Source organism: Chroicocephalus ridibundus, chromosome 2 (assembly GCF_963924245.1).
Source record: "Chroicocephalus ridibundus chromosome 2, bChrRid1.1, whole genome shotgun sequence".
NCBI classification, from domain to species: Eukaryota; Metazoa; Chordata; class Aves; order Charadriiformes; family Laridae; genus Chroicocephalus; species Chroicocephalus ridibundus.
This window is the reverse complement of record NC_086285.1, coordinates 62,814,599-62,841,165: the sequence shown is the minus strand read 5'-3', so window position 1 is coordinate 62,841,165 and position 26,567 is coordinate 62,814,599. Positions and strand designations below refer to the sequence as shown.

General features: G+C 39.6%; 1 protein-coding gene across 17 annotated transcripts in view; it reads right to left on the bottom strand.

Moving 5' to 3' along the window:
• Positions 1 to 26,567, bottom strand: part of TNS3 (tensin 3) — a 221,061-nt gene that overhangs the window by 74,372 nt on the left and 120,122 nt on the right. For 16 of the 17 annotated variants that reach the window (XM_063325677.1, XM_063325681.1, XM_063325680.1 and 13 more), the window contains 7 exons: positions 23,943 to 24,026; positions 21,081 to 21,193; positions 19,960 to 20,020; positions 19,748 to 19,823; positions 17,499 to 17,628; positions 16,454 to 16,519; positions 13,899 to 14,003 (listed from right to left, as the gene is read on the bottom strand). In XM_063325677.1, coding sequence (XP_063181747.1) covers positions 13,899 to 14,003; positions 16,454 to 16,519; positions 17,499 to 17,628; positions 19,748 to 19,823; positions 19,960 to 20,020; positions 21,081 to 21,193; positions 23,943 to 24,026 — 635 coding nt within the window. The remainder of the gene's footprint in view (positions 1 to 13,898; positions 14,004 to 16,453; positions 16,520 to 17,498; positions 17,629 to 19,747; positions 19,824 to 19,959; positions 20,021 to 21,080; positions 21,194 to 23,942; positions 24,027 to 26,567) is intronic. The other variant, XM_063325678.1, reaches the window with a different exon arrangement.

Below are 26,567 nucleotides of genomic sequence, written 5' to 3'. Positions count from 1 at the left end.
GCGCCTGCACTAGCTAGATTACCAGAAGAAACCTGGACAAGCTAATTGCAACTCTGCATAAATTAACTAATCCTAGGATAGCTTACCTGTAACAGACTGATTCAGACAGATCACCATGCTGCTGAAATGTTATTGTTCTAGAAAGCCTTAGCGGTCCTCCACACAATCATGGCAACAATGCTTTGTGAACTCAAGCAAGCCCTGTATAACTACAGGTTAAATCTATCCATGGATGTGTTTAGAAAGCTGTTCTCAAACCGTATCACTCAACCAGTTTTGCTGATGCTTCCTCTGTTATCAGTTCCAGGCTTTCTGGAACACATCACCCTTTGCAGTACACCGGGTACCTCTGGTTGTGTGCACGTTCCCACATCTGGGGACTACTGGATTACTGGGCGTGCCAGTCTGGTCCAGTTCAGGCATGGAACATTTAAATTCTGTAAACTAGGCTACAATATAGACCTCTTCAAAGCTTTTATGATGACTGTTGTGAGTACAGATGATACCCAGTCTGGCTCAGAGCAAAGCAAATGAACTGATGAAAAATTACGTGAAAAAGATACGGATCAGCATTGTGAATCCATATCATCTTAGACCTTCGCATTGCCCAGTCATGGTACTTACTACAATTTGGAGACCTAAAACTGCATTTAGTGCAACTTTCAAACTGTGATGTAAAAAGTAGGTCCTGATTTGGTAAATTCGCCCAAAGCTGCAAGATCAATTTCTGGTTCATGAACATTCATCTGGCAATCCTTTAATATATTTTTAGAGAGTTTTTAGAGAATTACTATTTGAGGATAACAGAATGGACTGGAAAGAAAGGAAAATGTTCAGAAGTCATCTTCTACCACTGCTTTTCCTCTTTTCCTTCCCCTTCTTATCCAAGACATCCAACCAAATACTGATAGAATCATAGAATCATTTAGGTTGGACAAGACCCTTGGGATCATCAAGTCCACCCATCAACTCCACTCTACAAAGTTCTCTGATGTTAATATATGCATTCCATTTTAAAGAACTAGTTTTCCGACATGAAATAGCAGTAGCTAACTCATCAGGAAGCTGTTTGGTTTGCTATGCTTCTCAAGTCCCTGACTCTTAATAGAAAAGTAAAGGAAGCTGAAGAAAACAAGGCATGTAACTCAAAAAAGCAAAAAGTGAACAAACACTCCGAAAGGAAACCGAGTGGGTTGCTGCTAGCAAAAAGCTAACAAGCATGACCCTCAGGCTCACCTGAGGTCCTTAAACCTTGACTCTTTGAGAAGCAAAGGAGAGACCACACAGAATCTTTATGCTGTGCAAATACTAATGTGTATTTCCCAGCCATTCAAAAGAATTACATTTTGTACTTTAATGATTTCACAAGGACTCTGGAGTAAGAAAAAACTGCTTCACAAAGCACAGCTGCTAGACCAGAAGCTTCTAGTCCAGCCACCATGAAACACAAGAGCTGGCCAGCACAGACTCACCCGTAGAACACTACTATATGGTCCCACTTTTGCCCACCTGGGATCAAAAGAAAACAACACTTGTGTCGTGATCCAAAGTACAAACAATAGACTGATATATTTATTACTGCTACCCCATATACAGACACTAGCACCTATTGTGTCATTTCAATTCTACTTCTGAAAACGTTTCTCAGTCATTTAAGACTTAACTTGAAGTATCTCGTGCTTGGATAACTAGCAAAAGAATAACAAAATGTCATGGTACAGAAACATTGACACAAGTACAAAACACTAAGTAAAGTTTAAGGGCATTACAAAGACACTGAACTGCGTAAAACTATTTCCTTTCATTCATTCCAAAACCAAAGCGCATCCTCAGGAACACTCCATTAATTTGCAAGTGTGTACTCCAAATGCTGAGGTTCAGAAGTCACAATTATTCTTCCTTACAGCTGGAACAGCACATTCATCTAAGTCATGGCTTTTCTTTTACTATCCTGTTAAGATTCGAGAAAAAATTAGTTATGGTCATTAAATGTAAAGTAGCAGAAAAACACTGATGACTACACAGAATCACAGAATGTTTTAGGTTGGAAGGGACCTTAAAGATCATCTAGTTCCAACCCGGCTGCCATGGGCAGGGACACCTCCCACGAGACCAGGTTGCTCAAAGCCCCATCCAGCCTGGCCTTGAACACTTCCAGGGATGGGGCATCCACAACTTCTCTGGGCAACCTGTTCCAGTGCCTCACCACCCTCACAGCAAATAATTTCTTCCCAATAGCCAATCTAAATCTACCCTCCTTCAGTTTGAAACCGTTACCCCTAGTCTTATCACTACATGCCCTTGTAAAAAGTCCCTCTCCAGCTTTCTTGTAGGTCCACTTCAGATACTGGAAGGCTGCCATAAGGTTTTCACCTGGGACCGGTGGTGACAAAGATGTTGAACAACAGAGTGAGACCCCACCTAGAATACTCTGTCCAGCTCTGTAGCCCTCAGCACAAGGACACGGACCTGTTGGAACGGGTCCAGAGGAGTGCCATAAAGATGATCCGAGGGCTGGAGCACCTCTGTTATGAGGACAGGCTGAGAGAGTTGGGGTTGTTCAGCCTGGAGAAGAGAAGGCTCTGGGGACATCTTGTGGTGTCAGTAAAAAAAAAAAAAAAGGCCTGCCCATTCAGCAGGTAAGATGTTTATATATTGGTAGACTCCAGACACAGAGAGAACAATATGAAAGAGCTCTAGTAATGCAACAGTTGGACAGAAGATGTCTACGATAAGTAGGCAGCCTGGGTTGTGACAAAAAAAATCGTTCCCCCTGCTTACTGGAAGTTGCTTCCTTCTGTTCAGTCTGGAAGGAGTTTGAACTCGCTGCTCTCCCTCAGCATTCAGATACTGCCCACGTTTGAAAGCAGAATCTAGAGGAGGTATCATCAATACGCAGGCAGACATGACCTGAAGTCTGCCCCATCTCTCAATTTCCCCTTATTGCTTAGCAGTCTGACCCAAAGCTCCCTGATGTTTATTGAAATCTTTGCAAAGAACTTAAGTCTTAAATAGAAGAGATTCCAGATAATCATTTAACAAGTGAAACTGCTGGGACAGGGGTAGAGATTCCCAGGACAGCTTTCTGGGATCAAACCATGAATAACAAGTGTACTATCTTTAGCAAAACTTCACTTACAACTACCAGGTACTGCTGAAGAACTAGCAAACAGCTGACTGCACTAAAAGCTGCTACTGTTATTGATACAGACAAAATTCTGCTGTTGGTTACTTAAAAAAAAAATAAATCTATTTTCTCATGTTTTGGAGGAATTTATTTAACCACATTTTACTAGCAGAAGTGCCTATGGTTTATAGTGCTAAAATGACACATACAGAGTGACATACTTCATTCTGTAGAGACTATTGAACATAACAGGTAGCTCTTAAAAATGAGACATTGAAATCAAATATTGTGAGACTCAGGAGGGCTAGTCCTTCATTCTGCTCTTCTCCAAAGTTGAGAAAAAAAAACCAACACACCAGCACATACATGAAGTGGTTGTGCAAGCATTAACCCCACTTTGGAAACACATGCAAGGGGTAAAAAAAATTCTCTCTATATCTTTCTATGGTTCACTAAAGAGAACTGTTGTTTGCAGAAGATGCTTGCTGCAGAAACCTTTCCAGGAAGAGTCCTCAGTTCTTCAGTACCTGCTGTATGTATTCAATGGCAGAAACCAACACATATGTTTCATTAACCAGCATGCCAGACTCAAAACAAAACAGACAGTTCAAGGATAATCCCAAAAGCAATGCATGCCCAATTTGCTGGAAGAGCCCTCCTTCAAAAACCAACGCTTATCATAGAACCAAGCGTTCCTGACCAAAGCACCTCCGTAACAAAACATTTTGCACAAGCTGTAAGCAGAAACTCATCAGGCCTTTTTAATCAACAAAACATGCTTGCTGATGGGGAGAAAAGGGTGAACACTGCACCACAAAATCGTTAGTCTTCTTATGAAGGGAGTGGTGTAGTGGCTAGCTGAAAACCTGAAGCAGGATTGCAAGGACAGTGTCATTGAAAATGAACCTAGCCAAAAAAGACAAGGTGTGTGATGTTAAAGGACCAGCAAAATGGGTAGTAATTATACCAAAACCCAGGAATAGTCCCTCAGAACAATCTGATTACTTCCAGGATTTACCAGAAAAAGGACGGCTATTGCTTCATGATGGCCTAAAATACCTAAAATACCCAAGAAACTCCAACGCCTTTCATGCTGAAGTCTGTCTTTTGTTTTGTAGGTCTTCCCAGAGATTGATGTTTAGGGATTATCATGAATTTGGTATAATGAATCACGAGTTCATTCATGCACGTGCATTCATTCCAGAGACAGCATGACCTCTTACGTCATGTGCAAATGGCATCATGAGTGATGATGCCCTCTATTCACATTTTCATTGGTTACTGGACCGAACACTCATACAGAAAGCAAGATGCACAAGATAAATCTGGTGTATGCGTGCTTGGGTGCAGGCACAGAGAGGGGACTTAATTGCTCCTTTCTCGTCTTAGGAAAGTCACAGAACAAACAAACAAGCACCTAATTTGTACTAAGGCATTTTAGTTTGTTTTTCCTAGTTACACTTTCAATCTCTGATGCTGCCATGCTAATTTTACTCCCAAGCAAGTAAGGTGTTACAGGAAAAAAAAAGATATCCAATACCTACACCATCATGAAGGTTTCCTTGTCTAATGAAGCTAAACAGCTGTGATGCCTTATTGCCTTCACAAGAGAGAAGAGTTGTTCAGGAAGCAGGTGCAGGGAAGGAACACACACCTGTGGCAGAGGTTTGCCTTTCAGGACTCTCTATTCAGCCTGGGCCATTAAGCAGATTGTAAGATTGGGTGAAGAGGCTTCTCCTGTGGTATCTGTACATGGAAGGAGATACTGATTTGGACATCAGTGTTTAAATTAACAATATTAACAGCCACAGACCATAGTTGACATGACTACAAAACAGGCACATGCTAAAAGGTAAATGCAAGCCTGCTCAGGAACCCAAATAAGCTGGGTGAAGACAGACTTGCTTGAAAAAGCAGCGTTACATGGCCCCGAGATAATGGCCTTTGGGCAATATGTAAAGAATACAGGAAGGAGAAGAGATAACGCTAGCCAGTCACATGTTACCTTCCTCTGAGATTCTACTGTCTGAATCCTCCTGTGCTGAAGAGAGGGGTCTTTTGCACAGTCTTATAAAAATGTAACTGCAAAAGACATCTGAACGTACCATAAGCGTCTGTTAAACCACTCAAATTTCACCCCGTGGTCTTTGGGTCTAAAAGTGTTATGAAAGCCTTTGGCAAAGGGCTAGTGACTAACATCCTTGGGATAACACCACTGCCTATTACTGAGACAGTACACAAATCAGTTGGAGGACATTAAAAAATGCATTTTTTTTTTTCCAAAGCAAATTAATTGGCTCTGCAGTAGCTTTGAAAGTATTTGAATGCGCAACCTGTTAAATAAACCTGTGCGCTGTTAAAGACATTGATACCAGGGGTGGGGATGCAAGTGTGCCAAAACAACCTTCACAGATGAAAGGCAGAGAAGCTACAGGAGAATATGTAAGTAGGAGCTAACAAATTAAGGGCAAAGGAATTCATAGGAAAGAGAAAGAAGTACAGGCAGTCAGAGGCAGGAGGCTAATGGAAAAAAGCAGGGGCCTAGGTTAAATGCCTAGGCAACCCTACTTCTAATCTGGCTTTGGTTTCAAACATAAGACTTTCAATATTTATCTCAAGTGTAACAGTCCCTCTCTGGCACTTAGCATTTCGAGGGGTTTTCTAGTTTCATTTGAGATAAATTTAAACTCAGCAGAACTGACACATAGTACCTACCAAAATCAACGTCCCAGTGCACTAAGTAAAATGCATATAATTACTCACTTCAGATACTGCCTTATTGGCATGTTCACACGTTTGGGTAAAAGGAAAAAAATATTTTTCAATAGAACTTGACAGGCCAAGTTCTGGAGTTCAGCTTAGCACTAAGTAAACACTCAAGACTTTCAAAAAGGTGTTCAGTGTATCTTAAGAGATACTCTTTAAAAATGAGCCAAAAAAAGTCACTTTGAATCAGTAAATGCTTTGAAAGTCTGGCCCCTGAGTGCAACTTAACTGTCATCTCCTAACTGACCTATCCAAAATACTCTAATACTGAGGGTTTTCTTGGTTAACAAACCCCCCCAAACCCCAAAACATGAAAATAAGATATTACAGCCCAGAGCAATCTTAGCTAATCAAGCACAGTCTTGAAAACACCTGCGTGAACTTACATTTAGACCCTAACATATTGAGTTTAAAAAAATATTTAAGCCACAGGACTGTTACAATCAATGCTGTATTAAAGGAGAGAGAATTACCTATTGCTGCACAAGTAGAAATGAAACCTTGTAAACCTCTGTTCGCATTCAATATTACTGACATAGACAAGAAAACATTTTATATCAATTTATCTCCAACTCATTGCGAGCCTCATGATCAAGAAGACTAACCAGATTTAAATTATATATATTCAAAAAATTAACATACAAAACTTGAACAAATAGAAGACATAAGTTTCCTCACAGAACATTAATTAAAAGGCAGACACTCCAAAGCATTTCAGATACTGCTTCACGCTGGCAGCATTTTATAAGGTAATTTTTTCTATTTTCTATAGAAGTACATCAGGGATAAAGGCAAGATTAGGGAAGATGAGGGCCCTCTCAGGAGGGAGACAGGAGACCTGGTCCCCCAGGATATGGAGAAGGCTGAGGTGCTGAATGACTTTTTCCACTCGTTCTTCACTAGAAAGGGCTCCAACCACACAGCCCAAGTTGCAGAAGGCAAAGGCTGGGTCTATGAGAATGAAGAACCACCCACTGTAGGAGCAGATCAGGTTCGGGACCATCTAAGGAACCTGAAGGTACACAAGTCCATGGGACCAGATGAAAGCCATCCATGCGTCCTGAGGGAGCTGGCAGATGAAGTCACCAAGCCGCTTTCCATTATATTTGAAAAGTTGTGGCAGTCTGGTGAAGCTCCCGCTGATTGGAAAAGGGGAAACATAACCCCCATTTTCAAAAAGGGAAAAAAGGAGGACCCAGGGAACTACAGACTGGTCAGTCTCACCTCTGTGCCTGGCAAGATCATGGAGCATATCCTCCTGGAATCTCTGCTAAGGCACATGGAAAATAAGGAGGCGATTGGTGACAGCCAACATGGCTTCACTAAAGGCAAATCATTCCTGACAAATTTGGTGGCCTTCTATGAAGCACTAGCTACTAGCACAGTGGCCACAGCACTGGTAGACAAGGGGAGAACAACCGACGTCATCTATCTGGACTTATGCAAAGCATTTGACACTGTCCCGCATGACATCCTGGTCTCTAAAATGGAAAAGCATAGATTTGATGGATGGACCACTCGGTGGATAAAGAACTGGTTAGATGGCCACACTCAGAGGGTTGCAGTCAATGGCTCAATGTCCACATGGAAACCGGTGATGAGTAACGTTCCTCAGGGGTCATTACTGGGACCAGTGCTGTTTAACATCTTTGTTGGTGACGTGGACAGTGGGATTGAGTGCACCCTCAGCAAGTTTGTTGATGACAGCAAGCTGTGTGGTACGGTCGACACGCTGGAAGGAATGGATGCCATGCAGAGGGACCTTGACAGGCTTGAGAGGTGGGCCTGTGCAAACCTCATGAAGCTCAACCAGGCCAGGTGCAAGGTCCTGCACCTGGGTCATGGCAATCCCAGACATGAATACAGGTTGGGCAGAGAATGGCTTGAGAGCAGCCCTGAGGAGAAGGACGTGGGGGTGCTGACAGACAAGAAGCTCAACATGAGCAGGCAATGCGCACTTGCAGCCCCGAAAGCCAACTGCATCCTGGGCTGCATCAAAAGAAGCACGGTCAGCAGGTCAAGGGAGGTGATTCTGCCCCTCCTCTCCTCTCCTCTCCTGAGACCCCACCTGGAGTACTGCATCCAGCGGTGGAGTCCTCAGCACAAGAAGGACATGGACCTGTTGGAACGGGTCCAGCAGAGGGCCACAAAGATGATCCGAGGGCTGGAGCACCTCTGCTATGAGAACAGGCTGAGAGAGTTGGGGTTGTTCAGCGTGGAGAAGAGAAGGCTCCAGGGAGACCTTATAGCAGCCTTCCAGTACCTAAAGGGGGCCTACAGGAAGGATGGGGAGGGACTCTTGATCAGGGAGTGCAATGATAGGACGCGGGATAACGGTTTCAAACTGAAAGAGGGTAGATTTAGACTGGATATCAGGAAGAAATTCTTTACTGTGAGGCTGGTGAGACACTGGAAGAGGTTGCCCAGAGAAGCTGTGGATGCCCCATCCCTGAAGGTGTTCAAGGCCAGGCTGGATGGGGCTTTGAGCAATATAGTCTAGTAGGAAGTGTCCCTGCCAATGGCAGGGGGGTTGGAACTAGATGATCTTTAAGGTCCCTTCCAACCCAAACCATTCTATGGATTCTATGATTCTATGTTTCTATTTTCACTGTCAAATAGAAAGAGGGGAAATGGTTGCAGGACACCTTTTCATCCCTACCTTCTAACAAATCTCTCTTTGTCTGAAAGAATACTGTACCCAGCTGGTGACTAAAAGCTGGAATTACCATTTATTCACTATCAATATATCTTTCAGTTTCACTCACCTAAAATGGTATCAAATCTGCTGTTTTCTTTGGTAGGCATCTGTATTCCTGTTAAGGTACCAAAGCCAAGCAATTTTGCCTCAGCCCTTGAGTTTTGCAATACTGTAGGGGCCTTCTTGGAAAACAAGTGTTTAACTACATGAGAGGGCACCTCCCTATTGAATAGCTATTTACTTTGGGTTGAAGAGGAGAAAAAATTTCAATAAAAGTTAAACATCCCATCTAATCATATGACACGGGTGCATACCAGAATGTTGGTTACTGCCTGCCTGGAGACACTTCTCAGATACTTTCCTTTATAAAAAGAAAAAGAGAAGGACAAACCAGTTTATAAATATTTAGCAATTTTTGACTAATTGGCGTTGATTACAGTTACAAAAGGCTAGAAAAATCTGTAAAGCAACACTCTCAAGATGTAGGAATTTGGATTCACTCAGCCATACCCTATTTGGCTTGAATTAGAAACATCCATTTGTTTCCAAGGTTGTTTCTTCTTTAATTATCAAACACTGTTAAGCAAGCAAACCCACTTTGCTAAGAAACAGCGAGGTTCTGTTGAGAAGGATACTGAAGTTCCTGCCTTGTAAAGACTGGCTGAAAGTCTTTCTCTTGTCATTTTTACACAATTTCTAACATGTGCGAATGTTCTCTTCTTTCCACAGATTGTACAGCTGGCAGACAAGAGAGTGCAGAAGGATTTCCTGGTTGTTAAAATAAGTGAAATGTTGTAAAATGGAACACCGAACAAGAACCAGGTGCATTTCTGTTCCCAATCCATTGAATTTGGTGAAACTAAATCAAATATTGTTCTGGCCAAATATAACTGTTGATGCTTACCAGTTTTCTTTATGAAAAAAAACCCCAAAAAACAACAAACAAACCAAACCAAAATGAAATCCTCTATCTTGACTAACTGAATGCCGCACACACAAATGGCAGTATAGCATCCCAGTCACACACATCAAACAGTGACCATCTTAAGACAGAGTTGTTCCTTCATGGTAGAGTCATTCTCTCTCTAGAATAATCTTAGTGTGCTATCAGGATACTTAGAATAAACCTGAGATAAAGCAGTGTAAAAGGAACAACAACAGTCATCTTTTCTTCCAATTATTCATCTTCTCTATCAAAATGAGTTTCTGCTCTTTGGCAATGCATTTGATATTTATTTTTAATATCTCTGATTTTATTTTCAGAACACCTCAGAGCCCAGCCTTGTACCAGGATCCACCAGTGGGTTAACTGATGGTTCCTATCCAAAAGGAGACTTGCATTTTCAGCAAGTATCTCTTCAGTATTTCTTACTATGACAAGTAATAATCACGAAAATCACCATTGAGAACTAAAAAGACAAAAAAACCCACACCACAAAAAAACCCACTCAACAAAAGACAAGTCAAATCCTTTCCATTTACCTCTTCCCTCTGGTCGGAGGGAGAGCTTTTTTCAAAACTACTTGTCATTTGGTATTTAAGAGAGCAAGAGAAATATTAGTAAGTGCAAAGCATACGAAAGGTTTTTCAGGGAGGGGGAAGGAATAAGGGATTACTTGTTTCTTTCAACTTTCTGTTCCCACAGAAAATACTTCATCTTCATTTATCACTACTCCCCCTCTCCCTGCCCCAAATGCCATAATTACAAGCAGTAATTGCTTTTTTCTAGTTTTTAATGATAACAATAGCTCCTAAGCCCACGAGTTTAGTCCACCACTTCACTTCAAACTACTCCCAAAATATTATCATGAACAATCCCAATCCCCAGATCAGTATAAATATAAAAGAGACACATGTGACCTTAGCAATCAAAAGGAAGAGAAACACTGAAGTGTGGCTGGAAGTATGTGAGCTACAACATCCAAATTATAAAATGAAAAACATGATTATCAAGAGGAATTAGGACACATTTAAATCTCTTGACATAACAGAAGATACTATTCATTTGTGGCTACAGGTGGTATATCTTTGTGGTCAACTTGCTATTTTGCAGCAAATGAGCAACTTCTGTAAATCCATACACATCTATTGTATGCTAAGCAATGCCTTAAGGCAAAGGGAAAAAAAAAAAGGGCAGTCAGCAAGATCAAAAGTCATTTCTGTTCCTTCCTGCCAACAAAACACACGCAAGACTTGATGAGTACCATGACTTTAAAACCACAAGAATGCCAATGGCAATTATCTCAGACTTCTACATGGCAGCAGGAAGACCACCTGATTCTTGTGGTTCCAAATCCTAAGTTTGACTGCATACTTTTAAATCAGCTTAACAGAAGTCTCTCGTGCTAACACACTGCTCAAGAAACTTAATAAAATCTTCAGTCTATTATGGAGGACCATTAATACAAGAGACACTTCCCAAGGGATCTGAAGAGAAACAGTATTTATGAAAAGAAATCCAAACCATTTATTGCTGTCCAATTGTCAAAATTCCTATGCTATTAAGAATGAGGGACAAGGAACTAAATCCAGAGAGTAAACTGCCCAAAGCCTGGCTATATTCAAGACAAATATACACAACCTTATTACCATAAAAGGGTTCAAGATCATTTAAAAGACAATTGTTTCTGTCTGCCATACTGTATCATGCCCACAAACCAAGACACTTTGGGTACATTCTTCTTTTACCTTGTCCTTTAATCCATTGTTCTTTTGGTAACAAGGCCAAATAGGTATAGGATTTCAAAAGAGACGTACTGCTTTCTTGTTCACTTCTCATTCTCCATTGTAACATATCCGCTCGGAAATAGCAATTCCAGACACACATATACCTACAAAGCAAACCCTGTTCATTTCACAAAGCTCTGCTGCTCTTCCTGGCCACCTTGATCTGGAATTTCACAGGCACACATTTTTGAAATTAACGAAAAGGTGTATAACTGTAATACGGAAATCATCTGTCACACTCCTATCTCATGTTATTCCTATTTACATTCCTGTGGGAAACCAGGTACAAGTAAAAGCCTGAAGAACAGTTCCTACATAAGGCTAGGAGTTTAACTTAACACGGAGCAGATCTGAAACAGGCAATCTATATGTGACTTCCCTGAATCTTAAATATACCACCACTGTTATGCAGACTTTCAAATGAACCACATCTTTTTTGAGGTACAGAGAAGATTCACTCTCTGCCTCAGGATTGTAGCTAAGGACTTCAGACACTAAGGTTTTTGACTTTGCTCACTTTCTGGATGTGAAATGAACACCTCCTCTTAGTGGTCTCTCATCTGTGCTGAAAACTAGGATCAGTACATCTTTTTAATGCAAAAGCACAATATTTAATCGTTATAACTAACCATAAGAAAAGTCTGTCCTGGTGTTTATATATCCTACATAAAAGAAGAACTAAGCAAACTACGTTCACCTCCAGCAGCAAACTAAGCTTACCTTTGTGCTGAGTACAAATCTCACCCTTAAGAAAAAAATCTAGCTGTCCCCTGCATACGTGCTCCAGCCCCTCCTAATCTTTTGCCCAACCTATGAAGAGACAAATGCTCTGCCTGCAATTCTGTTGTTGAGCATCGCAGGATAACACCCTGCCTCCTAAATGCTTGCTTGGGGGCGGAAGTATCTGGACACATCTCATGTTCTCATGGTATATTCTCTAGCTTCAACTCTAGTGACTTTGCAGATGCACAATAAACTTCTCAATATCGATGCTAACACATCATACTTATGTTGTATCTCAGGTAATTCATACATCATGCACACGAATTACACATAAAAGCCTATTAAGTGGCACATACAACTTCTGAACATCAGGAAAACAAGCTTGTGCTTGTACTTGTGAATGGTCTATGATAAAGTCTTCTACAAGACATGAACAGCATGCAGTTCTGTATCTTCCAACGGTGTGCTGACTACACATTTATCTCTGTTTTCAATTTCCTGTACTGCTGTCGTTACCTACAATGCAAGGCACGAGGATAGGAAGGTCAAATCCATCTATCCAATCAATCTTAGCAATTAAAAGATATTTGACATCATTGCATTGCTTGCTGAGAGCTACGTATATACAAAGGGGGGGGAAAAGGATGCAGAGAAAAAAGCAAATGATATGGAACCTGAACTGAGTAGAAATTGAGACATCTTTTTTTAGTCAAGATTCAGTCTCTCTGATGTCACTCTCCTTCTAAAAGACACTGCAGAGTCTTATTCAACTATAAAACTTCTGATGAATCCCTATGGAGCGCTCTATCTGCCCCACATAACAGTGCCAAATGATTGTTCTCTTCCTAGCCTCTGTTTTCCCCTAGTTTTGGGCAGATCGGGGTCTGCTGTAGATGAGGAAGTACTCCTGTACAGGAGTGATGCAGTGGAAAGAAGTCAAGTTCCCAGTACGCCTCTGCCCCTAAGACCCTCACTGATGTAGTCATTAGATGGTCAATGCTGAGTTCAGGTTGTAAAAAATCAACAGAAACAGAGCCTAGAGAGCAACTAATTAACTATCCTAGCTCTATCTCGCTCTCATTTTGTAACAGGAGAGTTGTAAAAACAAGACCTTTGGCATCCATTCAATACCTTCTCTCATGTTTTTACTTGCAACAATGTCAGGCTTGCATGCGCACTGAGGTGTGGAGGGACAGGTGTGACATCCAGAGTCCTTACAGGAAAACTATATCCACTAAAAGCACAACATTTACTCAAGCAAAACACCAGGAAAGCACCCACACTGGAGTCACGATCTGGAGGTCGCTACTGGAGGCTTTCATCCTCTGCATGTATCAGCAGATTACAGAAGAAAAATCTAAGAAATAAAAGGGCAATTCGGAAACAGGTGAATTTATGAGGGGAAATATGCAAATATGCACATCCTTTGCTGTTTGTTTATGCATAACTTTACAGCCTAGTGCACCTCCTGCAACACTCCAGATAACATACTAAGTACTGAAGGCTGCAAACTCACCACATCATTTCATTGTTCTTAAAATTCTATATTGGGATTCCAGCTAGAAGCTTTAGAAGAAAAAAAAAAATTAGGCAAATTTACAAATAATAAAGTAACTCGTATCAATCAGGTGTGTCTCAGTCCAATTCAGTGCATCAGCAAAATTTCTCTTGAACAAATACTACAGCTTTCTTTCCATAACAACCACTGAAGCTAAATAAGGAAGGATAAACAGCTACTTAATACCATCAGTGAAGTGGCATTAGGTTCCAGCAAATGAGCTTTCCTTCCTCCCTTTCAAAAGCTCTGGCACAGTTGCAAAAGGTTTTGCCTTGGTCTCACGTGACTGAATTACTCACCTTCCCCATCAGGGCTCATATTTTCGTAGGAATCCCAGCGTATTAGTGGGTCTGAGGTATTGTAATCAACTATCACTCCATAGTCATTCTGAAGGTCTTCATATCCTGAAAAATAAAAATCTGTTTGAGACCAAAAATTATCACAGCCATGTTTGTAGTGATATACAAGCACATATGCATGTGGCCTTCTGACACAAGTTTGCTCCCTAAACTGCAGTACCATATTCTGAAACGTAAGAAGCAGCAATAAGGGAAGAAAGGTTATATAAACCAGCTAAGAAAACCCTTAATTTATGTTTCATTACAGAAGATACAAGCAGAGAATTTTATCTCGAGCTTCTTGATAATGATGTAGCTGTGATAACTTTGATCAGCCCCTGTGATAACTTGGATCAGAATAAAACCACAAGCACCTGTAATGAGCTGGTACTAAAGGAATGATAACATACAACTCTGTTACAGATTATCATTCTGATACCACAGCAACTTATCGCTAAATATGAATAGAGAGAGTTGAAAATTGCCACTCTGTGTCCCTCCCAGTTCCCCCAAGGCGCCAACTATACTGTTTCATCCATTCTCCAGCCTCCTGGCAGAACCTGAGATTGGGTGGCTTGCCTTAAATGTGTTTTGCTGCACCTAAGTAGGCTCTGCCAAACATACCTGGAATTTTCAGCAGTAACCCACGTTTTTGTGCCCTTAACAAGGCATAAGATAATATTCTGCTTTTAAATGTATACCATGAGGAATTTAGGTGTGGTCCAGTGATTCAAAAGCATAGCACAGACATCAAGAAGTCATGACCTTGGACTTGGCTTTGACACCGATACAAATCAAATCGGCTTTCTGCCTTTGCTCCTCTATCTAGATTAGGGAACAAAGAAATCCTCAGTTATCAACTTTTTGGCTATGTCTGGAGAAGCAAGCCCTACTGTAGATTGTTCTAAAGCAGCAGAGCGTTACGCGCATGCTGTGGCTTTCAAAACAAGGGTAGTTAAAATTAGAAGGACAAGAATGCTATGGTCTTGTACCTTTATATGCAGGCAGAAAAAAAAGCCATCTGTAGAGAGTTTCTGTGATGACATTTGTCACAAGGCAGATTTATGAAGTTTGTTACTTCAATATTTAGGTGTCTCATCTTCTTGGCAAGCGCATTCTTTCTTAAAAACTGTATCACAGTCAGTTATTTTTTAGAATACTGTGTCCAGTTTCAAAGTACACAATACAAGAGAGATATAAATACAGGGAAGCAAGTTCAGGGGAGGGCAACCAAGGTGGTCTCGACTGAAGGACTTGCCCTGTGAGGAAAGGCTGAGGGACCAGGGCTTCTTCAGTCCAGAGGTGAGATGGTCCTGAGGGCTACCTGACAGCAGCCCCCCAAAGGCTGCGGAGGAGACAGAGACAGGTGGGAGCAAGGTAGAAGGACTACACGGAACTGGCATAAATTGAATCTAGAGAAGTTTAGAGTCAACATAAGAGAAAATAAATCCACTGTGAGAACAGTCGGACATTGGAACAGTCTGCCCATTGAGGTCTCCATCCTTGGAGGTTTTCAAGATTTGATGGGACAAAGCTCTGGGCAACCCGGTCCGATCTCACAGAGGACCCTACTTTCAGCAGGAGAATGGACTAGAGATACCCTGCAGTTATTCTATGATTCTATAAGATTTTCAGATGTGGAAAAGTAATTTTCCAGAAATTGTAAATAAATGTTTCAAGGTGAACTCTTCTTCCTAGCCAGTTAATCCTTTCGATAGCAATTGAATACAAATTTCCAATTACTTAGAACCTTACTTTCCAACAACTTGGAGCCTGGTAAAAAACACACCTCTGATTTGCCATCTAAGGCAAGGAGACTTGAAAAAATTTTCATCCTTTTTCAGACATGTCAACTGGCCCCTCTTCAAGCATTTACTATCCAGAAATTTTTAGAACAAGCTGGAAACATTTATTTATAAAACTGTTTTTCTTATATGGCTTTCCAACAAGCTAAGTGAGATCTTTGTGTTCATCTGGATAGAATCCAGCTTCTTACTGGCTGCTACTACAAGTTTCTAAGTGATCAAACTGGTGGGGAAAAAAAAAAAAAAAAAAAGGAAAAAAGGAAAACATGCAATTCACAGGACACTGAGCGTGAATATGTAGAGGCAGACAGTTAAGAATATTTGGGTTTCATTCAGTCTTAGGCAAAATCCATACTTTTCGGGACACCATAAAATGAGGAAGAACGCATCCGTTAACACAATTAAACTGCAATATAAAGCATGATCTTAAGTTCTTATTGCAGATCATAATTATCTACGACCTTAGACATATTACAATAGAATTCTGGAGGCATACAGGATATACCCTACAAGCCAACTTCAGAGCAGAAGCATTTCCAACAAAACTACAGCTGTACCTCTTTATGCTAAACTGAAGACAGTCCAAACTTCACCACTGCAAATATTATCAGTTATGACAACATCCAAAAAAGGTTATGGGACAGGCCACTGCTGTCACTTATGCTGAGCCAAGCTACCTAAACCATGCATGTTTTACACAGATGCACTCACCTTGAATTTTCTCTGGAGTTCCTGAAAACACTAACTCCACTTTGCCATAATCAGGGAAACGGTCATCTGAAAACAAAGGATAGTATTTCAGCAAGCTACCTCCCAGCAAAGCAGTCCCAAGGCCCTCAGAAATCAGGATTCTCCATAGCTATTAATATACGTACCCTCATCACTCTCCCCTTCTCACTTGCAGTTTAGAGATTTGCTTCTTGAAAAGCCACATTCTTTGCCCCACACGTTCTCCAGAAAAGATCACGTAAGTGTCAGCTGGAGTTTTGTTTACTTCCAAGAACAGTCAAAAGTGGAATATAGGTACAGTTCACAAACCTCTCTAAACAGACATGGCTGGCTTTGGTTTTAAAGAAAAACACACCCAGGAGAAAACTAAAATTGTTCTCTATATTGGCTAAACTGCAGTACTTCACCACAGCACTTTTGTGTAGCCCTACGTTGCAGGAAAATATTTGATTTTCGTTTGCCAGTAGCATAGGGTGAGGGAGTTATAATCCCGCATACAAAATAAAACTGAAGTAATAATAATTTGGAAAATACGAATACTGGCACAACACGTTTTTGAATATGTCTGAAAACTTTACCTCCATTTTTGGATATTCTGAAGCATCTTAAAAGACCTCCATACTCAAGCAGACTAGGTAACAAACACAGTATCAGACTTTGTGACTGTTTTCATCAGCCAAAAAAGGGATCAGCTTAGTTCATCTTATTTTCTGTAACGGTAACTAACAGAGTCACCATTTTACACACGTCTGTTGTTTCTACAAATGTGAGAGGAGGCAATAAGAACTATGTAGGAGTATCTGAATTATTTTGATAAGTCACTTGAAGAGCTTTTCTCCTCATTAGGAGTTTCCCTATGTTACATGCTATGAGTTAACTAACACAAAGCAGCTTCCCTTTCCCTAAAAACAGGGATGAAAAAACCAAGAATCCTTTTGAAAACAGGTCTTGGAGATGATCACATGCACAGGCACACACATGCACGCCCGCACACATATGCAGCTAACCAACCACAGAAGGCAAGTACCTTTGCTGGCATTGTCCAAATCCTCTTTGCCAAACACTAGGCTGTGTCCTTGAATAGCTCCAGTGTGAAACTGAAGGCGAAAAATCACATCACGAGTAGCTGACCGGTATTTTTTGTGATAACACTTCAGCTAGAAAGAGAAAGAGAAACATGTCAGGAAGTAATTTCTTACGAATCTAAACAACTGTGTGCATACGCATTAGTTGCTAAGTAAAGCAGCCACAGCGCAATTTACTGCAGACACCTCCGATGTTGTAACAAGCAGGGTATGCATTATTCAATTGCTTCAAATTATACAAGCCCAAGGCAAGATAGCTCTAGATGTGTAAAAATAATAATTACTGTTTTCATCACTATCAGTCACTAATCAGCAGATTACAATTCAAAAATCACGGCACATGTCAGTACAATGTTGGAATGATGACTTGTATCCATACTTCTTCACTGTCACAAATTAACGTAAAACTGAATTATAGCACACTCATTTCAAAATAACTGAATAATATGCAGAGTTTTTAGAAGCAAGCCTGCAAGCTGATTACATCTATTTTAGGACTTTTTAAAAACCTACTCTAGTGATGACAGGATCTTGTTTTATGTTACTGTGGGAAGTTGGTAGTAGTTCTGACACCTTGGCTAGAACAACACGGAACTCTAAAAATAACACCTAGTATGAATTCCAACATCTAAAGCTGAACACAATACACTTACTCTCTAACACCTTCCCTAGACTAGAACTATGGATATTTACCCACTAATTCTCTGAGCCAACTGTAATACAGAGCCACTCAGCCTTCTTACAGGAACACATGAAAATTTTGGTAACCTTAGTCACAGGACTGAAAATTTTACAGTATTATCCTGATGATATCAGGATTTTATGATAAAGCAGATGTCTTTTTAATGTATTCCAGTAACAACAAAAATCACCTTTTTTTTTTAAGGCAGACTGAAAAAAGCACCCTAGACAGAAAATACTGAATAACTGAAGAGCAGTTGTTCAAACTGAAGTAACACAAGAAAGACGAGGGGCTTAAGGGGGATGCTTCTGAAAGCTGGGATTAAAGCATAGTTATGAAATTCTTCTCACTGGAGGATCTGAAAAATCTAACATAAGCCGTTGCTCTCTACCCTTCTTTACAGTAACACCATGATAACTTAAATTCCAGAAGTTAATCAGTGTTGACCATATACATGGCACATAAGATAACTTCTGAAATATTTCAGCCCATGTACAAGAGAAGGGTTTTTTCAGGTATTCTCTATGCAAATCACATATTCCTAACCCTGTAAAATGGCTGGGAGATCCTCTATGCAAGTAAGCATTACATTATCGGAAAGTGAGGATTTGGAGTTGTTTGTTTGTTTTTTTTTTTAAGAGAATCCCATACAGCATAGTGGTAGCACCAGGTAAAAAAGTATTTGCTTATTTTAAACAGTGTTTTACACCACTAAAATTAGCATAGTGTATGAATCCCTGCCTATTGAAGGGATCTATTTTCTTTTAGTCCAACACAACATTCATACTAGCAATAGACCAGGAATGCTTTCTGACAGTACTTTCCCCCACCATTCATTTCACATGTTCTTCTGTCCTTTTAGTTTAACACACTGAAAGGCGCAGAAACTATCTTTACTTTCTCTGTGCGTAACTGTGTATGACAAGCAAGAGAGAAAGCAAAAAGTTTTAAAATGATAGTGCTGGATTCAACCATAGTTATACTTTGCACACAGTGAATTACACCCACTATAGTAGTGCACATAAATTCCTTTTAAAATACTGCCATGTGCTTATAGAATCAGAAAGCTTTAATTTGGTATCACATGTTTTGAGTCCCAAAACAATTTAGAATTAGTTAGGTATTTTCTTTACAGCATATAATTTTACAATTGAGCATGTTGCCTGCCAAGTTATGGGATAAAGGTATTTTAATGCCAAGTTACAAATACTCCCCAAAGCAATTTTTATGAAGAAAACAGTGATACAGGCCTTACTGTACTTGGTGATGCTATGAAATGGGAATGCTGAGAGCGATTGTCTCGGCTCCTAAAAACCTTCTAGTTTGAGTTCTATAGGCATTTTGATTCCTATAGGACTCAAGGATGATGACTAAATTAACTTAACCTATTTTGTAGTATGTCCGCAACCATTTGCTCAATTTATTTTTTTACAAGAATGCAAAACAGGTCAGAGACCGTAAACTAAATGGCACAGTTTAGTGGATTTTCACTCCACACAAATAACTTACCATAATATCTCCCTTCAAAAGCTGGGCAGGGTCTAAGGCAATACAGATTCGGCTTTGACTTTCTGGCCCTAGGCTACTTTACAGGAGAGAAAAGAAAAATAAAATTTATGCATTAAAGAAACAAAAACAACGGAAAAAAAAGACTATGTAATTCTGCTACTATGAGAATTAATACCTGGATCCAAACCTACAGGAAAATGCTTACGACTTACTATATTCCAGATGTATAAACTGGTTGCATAGCCTGGTATAACTTCAGAAAAGGCCGGCAAGCTGAAAAGAAGTCAACAGAAAAGATTGTTTTGTAATTATTTTCCTTTATCTGAATACTACAACTAGGAAGCCTCATGCACATCCATACTGAGCAAAGCGGCACAATGCTGACCGTCAAAATGTCCTCCAAAGCAAAATTGGCTTTGATAGGTTCGTTTTCCCCCAGAAAAGTATTTCATTATACTTTATGAAAAAAGTCGCTTTTCCCTGATCTTCAGACTAGTTCTGAATTACAGAGGAGCGGATTTTAAAGGATTACGGTAAGGAACGAAAGAGGGAACATTTCGCTCCTTATTAGATGCCTGTCTTCCTTCCTTCCCACTTTTTCTGCAGGAAATGAAAATTATTAAGGGAAGAAAGAGAATGGCCAAAACAAAACAGAAAACCAAAACCAACCCCCAAACAAAATAAAAAGTGTTTTCAAAATTAAACAAGTATTTGATCTAGAATTTTATTTCAAAACTAGAAACTCCCTTATGTTTCTTACTACAAAAAAAATACCTCGTCTTTATTGAAATAGTTATTTTAGAAATAAAAGTAGACTAAACAACAATGACAATGGAGCACTGCAAATTCATGCTGATGACATTTCAAAAGACGTGCTATTTAACTCTCAGATGATAAAAATAGTTATACTCCTTGACTATGCTCTAGCACAATATCTTGGTTTAGCATTTTCATTTTAAAGCCACTTATTATAGCAGGCCACCTTAGAAGCACACCATATTCAAATGGCTTTTCCACAGAAAATCCAATCGCAAAACAGAAAATAGATTATAGGTTCTCAGCTCTTTTGCAGGGAACGGGATCACAACTGTTCAGAAACCAGGCAGACATGAATAGCATCAAATCTTCATTTAACAGAGGACAAGAACTTTATTTCCCGTGCTGTACTTTTTACTCTTAGGATATTCCTCTTCTGGTTCTTTTATTGGGAGTATTTGGACTGATACCAAGGAGCATCAACTCTACTTTGAGATTCATGCAGGCTTTCTAGAAAGCTCCCAAATAAAACGAGACTTTCAGCCTACATTTGGATAGGAAAAGTTAGGTAATTTACCTCCCCCAGCATCGAAGCTCGGGATGCCATGAAGGATAACATAGTGCAGGAAAAGAGGAGTTGCATTCATTTTCACAGATCCAGATAAAAGGCCACTTAAGAATTGCACGTATCTAAAAATACAAAATTTATTTGAATTAAATAAAGCCAGTAATGCAACCATATCAGGGAAATACATTCTTTACACATGAATATTTCTAAGCCGTGGGTAGTGAATAGCATTGTGACATTACACATAACTCCAAGAGAATAATCTTCCCAAAATAGCATGAAGAGACACTTTAATTTACCACTTTATTAAATCCACAGCTATTACATCACTATTGTTGATGTCTTCATTTTATTTATTTCATCACTACTCTAAGTAAGAAAGTAACTAGCAGAGGTAGCAAAGTCAATCATTTTGGTGTACATTTCTAGTTGCAACTGAAGGTCCCAACTGATTTTCCCAGCAGCATGACACGTGTCCCACTCCATTTACAGAAAAACGCACCTCATTAAAACAAGAGCAAGAAGCGTCCTCGCCAGAAATCTTAGCGTTAAGGCCAATGCAGACAAATAGCATCCTCATAATGGTAAGTGAGCTCATTCAGCACCAAACAGAGGAAAACTACAATAGCAACTTGAACATCATCGTATTTCTGCTATTTAATACCTGGCAAGTCTATGCAAGTGAACGTCAGTGCAGTGTGTGTTAAACAAATGCCTCTTATCTCCTTAAAGAACCAAGGGAAATCTGTCTCCTTTAATTTTTCTGCTGGCTTTGAGTCCCCTTTTCTTCCACGCTCATTATACGACCTTCATTCAACTTCTCTCAGGAACGTACAGAAAAAAGAAAATCACCTCTTTTTCCCCCTTTACGCTCATATCACATTAACCAATCCCTTACTGCACACTCCTGGTAACACCACAACTAAAGATACCCTGCCCAACAACAGCTTTACTACCCCAGAATGGGGGTTGTAGTGGTTTAAAATAAGTTTCATCTTATAGACAGCTAGCAAAGCCCACTTTATTTTGAAAGCTTTTTGCTTTCCTTCACTCTTTCTGAAAATATTTGGTACATGAAAAGCACAAATTTACAAATTGCCACATCTACATGACAAAAAAACCCAGTGTGGTACAACATTTTGACAGTGACCTCTCAGTTTCAATGTTTTTTCTCTACCATGACCTGGTTCTAATTATTCCCAAAATTTGACTGAATTTTTGAACACCTTTCTCAATGCAGTGCATTTAGTAGGCTTATAGGCATTTTGCTTATTTTTGAGAAGCACGTTCAAAGATTTATCCTAAAGGTTTATGAGAAATTTTTAAATATGAAGGGTCTGTTTCTGCACTTCTTACTCAGGCAAACCTTCAAGTGCTTATCTGAGAATAAGTATCCACTTTACGTACTGTCAGAATGGATTCAGAATAGGAGATCTGATCTATAAGCTGCTTTTCCTGCCTCTGTTACAGCATCCAACTAGCGGTGGGGAAGAGCTAAGTGGTATTTTCAGGACTGATGCACTTAATGGCCACAATTATCAGTACCAGTAAGCAAAGCTGTTAATTTCATGTTAATTCCCTCCCACTGCCCCCCCAGAAGAAATAAGCGAGCGTCCTTGAAAAGGGTAGGAAAGCTAGATACCACCATTTACACCAACGATCACCTAAGTAAGTAGCTACTGAAGCTTTCTGTCAACATGGTTGTAAACACTGCCCTGACACACCATTCACGAAGGCTGTGGTGACGGTCCCTGGCTGTAAGGGAAATAGGCCTGCTGCAAAAGGATTCTTGATGGGAAGATTAAGAACATCTATGGTAGGCACCACTCTCAGATCCTTATTATTAAAATGCAATCACATATATGCAGGCATAAAACTGGAAAAAAAAACCCCAAAGTGGCCAATAAACTTCTGGTTATGAAAAGTTGTTTTCAAGGCTAATGGAGTGCTGTATTACTATTTTTCAAGTGGAAGAGAGCTATGCAGGTCACCAAATGGGTTCAAGAAGCAAGAGAAAAGTTTTTCTTATTTAAAGATTAACAAAACCAAATGCCTTATGTTACTATTACTACTTAATTTTCTGTTTCAATTACTAGCAAAGCCTTATCCTTGAAAACAACTCCTAAAAAAACTACTGTATACATGCTGATTAAGACCAAAACCAAACAGAATTATTAAATCAAATGCAGTTGATATTTTATGTTTCTAAAAGAAGATTCACCTATATCACAATTACTTGTCTGATGGATATCAATCTCTTTTGGTACTGAATCCTTCATTACCTCTCGTCAAAATGAGGTAAAGAGCAAACCCCAGAACTATTCACTTTCCAAAGTGCTTACTTTGAGTCCTCACTCCACCTTATTCATGCGGCCGGACTGAAAAGGTAAGACATCCAGACAGAGAGAATGAATAATGCCTGCTTTAACAAACATTTACTAGCATGGACACGGAGTAGGTGCATAATCTGCAGCAACTCCAAACAAGTGGTTATAAGATCTTTATTGCACACCAACCAACACACATTCCATACACATAATTTATGCCGCAGAAAAATGAGTTTATGATTATCTTTAAGGAATTAAGAAATAGATTGTGACATCTCTTTTTATTAACAAGCAATGCATTTAGAACACATGTAGATAACAGTGTGGTACAAAAGGTCTTCTCTATCTTGGGCTACATGCAGGAACTGAAGGAGGTATCTCATCAACCAAGGAATATTAATACAAGATAAAGTGCTCAGAGTTCAGGAATCACTGGAGGACCTTGTGGAAATAGCCTTCACATAGCAGGGGAGAGAGTAAGGGATGGAGGCAGAAGATAACAATGAAGTTTCTTATTGGTATGAATTAGAAACAAATTAAATACCTTCTTTGGGATGGCTGCATTAAAGCTGAAACTTTATCATCAAAGAATTTCTTCATAGCAAATCTGTCTAGAGCCTGATCAGCACTGTCAAAACAGAGACACAGATACCACGTTATTCCAGTTTGGGGTTATCTCGGAAATTCAGCAGATTACTGCTTGAAATACACCAAAATATTTGGAAGGAAAGAAAAAGAAAAGAAAGAAGCATCTTACTAGCACCTCTGGCACTTACAGGTCAGACAAGAATGTTTTTTCCACTGACACTTTCCCATTCCACACCTTAAGGCAGTTTCCTTCCTGAGGCAAAGCACCTACTCCCTTATTCAGTTAACTGGATTGCATATTTCCAGCGTGAATATGTTAAAGTCATAACGCAATAAACTTCAGCAAAGCCAAGCAGCTCAGGCTGCAAAAGAAGGATACTTGCCATAATTTCCCGAGAGTGCCACTGGGGAGTGTTCTCTGTGAAATACAAATTTATTCTCTTTTCAGAAAAAAAGCAACAACATCATGTAGATGAAAACCACTGCCTGGCTCTAACTGTACTACAGTACATGAGGTGCTAGAGGATTGTTTAAGCAGTCAAATAATTCATTCAGTCTTTGTTTCTTGTGCCCTGAGCCACCAAGGCTAGGAATGTTTAAAATAAATGCGTCGATCTTTGAAAAATACATGTTTTGCATCACACAAACACAAACTCTTCAAATGCACAATTACAGAGCAATATATTCAGAAAAATACATTTCCTTGTGTTCTCTGTCTAGAATGGCTCTTATGTGGGTCTTCTGCATCCGTGTGGAGGAAGGTAAGAGGGTATAGAAAACAGAAGTGTCAAAAATCAGTAGGAATGCTGTTAATCACATATGCCAGGTAACATGCTCTCCTGATTCTGTTGTATCTATACCAGATAAAATCAGCATGTCTTTTAACAGATGTAGTTGACAGTGATAATTAACGTCAGGACATAAAAAAAAAAAGCAGAAGTTTCAAAATAATTAGACTCTGGAATCTCAAATTTTAAATTCCACATCTTGTTCAATGTACATGAGTTCCAAGGAAGAAAACTGTGCAAAGTATGCATGTGCATATCAGGCTAAAAATGGAATTTATACTTTTTCCAAAAATTAATCAGAAGTTACCAACTGTCTTGACAAGGTGCTGGATCAGGCTGTTAAGTCATGCCTTTTCTTCATGGATGTTAAAGATTGCATACTTACAATATCCTTGACCCAAAAATTCTCCTCTTCATCCAACCCATCATACATCTTCACCTATACTACCACCCAAGAATTTTAGGCAACTCATTTGCAACTGGCCAAAGACTGTTAGTACTTGTTAAAACAGAATTTACCAACTATTACAAAGAATTCTGTTTACTCTTGTTATATTTGACGGCACAGTATTCTTTCCTAAAACCAGGAAGGTTTAGAAAAACAGATATTTATAACATATAACCAAAAGGGGTTTGCATTATAAGGCCTCATTACTAAGCTTGGATTTTTTGGCATGTGCATGAGGACAATTCGGACCTTCATTTAGTGTGAACAGCCACAAAGTCTTCTGAGCGCCGTTTTTAACACAGCAGCTGGCACCCTCAACAGCAGCACCAGGAGGAATGTCTGCTTCTGTGAGGTTGCTGTGTACCAATTTGAAGAGTCTTGATAATGCTAGGGACATACAAAATCCTAGCCGGGAAACTTCCCCAACCTCACTCTTACACAGAAAAGTTAAGTTTTGGATAGGAGCTGACAGACAAACAGAAATTTAACGGAGGGCTTCCAAACTCACTCCTCCCCTGCAACCTCACTGGAGAACTCCTGAATTTGTTTGGGAGTAAAAGATGACACCTCTCATCGCTGGGCTTTACAATCACATGCAGGTGTTGTTCTGTTATAGCATTACTAGAATGTATTTATAGCCAGGTACCACCCTTCAGGATGACACAATATTGCAGCACTGAAATCACAACACAGTACTGTACTATACTCACTTGACAGATTCTGTTGTTCACGATAATTCTCAACAAAATATTATAAAATTGTTGTGATCATTGTCCCAATTACTACTTGAAGATATATGTATTTATTTTTTCAGCACATACTGGTGTGTATAATACACTAAATTTCTTAGTCTACCTGTCAATCAGGCTTACCAGAGTGAACACAGATGCGGGTTTTAGTGAAATCCGTGAGCAATTTGCCATCAGCCCATAGTGATTCAGGACTTTATTCACTACAAATATACTACTGACAGACTGGTGCGAATTCAGAACCAAATTTGATTTTACCATGGACTTTAGAGCGCATTTTTATTTTAATAAAGAGACCAAGGGAAAACAACTTGATTAAAAACCAAACCAAAAAATCCATGTTCCATGCTTTTTATCAAATTTTATCATTGTTGACATAAATTGTCAATTGTCATTTCAGAATTTGAGCACTCTAAAAGAAACAATTAGAACCAAGTAATCAGACACCTGCCGTTTGAACTGACTGCAAGATAAAGTCTAGATTATTTCTTAAACTTCATTCTGCACTTTGATCAACATCTAGGAATTCCGTATTCAAATACTGATTCTAATAATGGTTTTCCTTAATGACTTTAGGAATAGTTTCAGTGATTCAA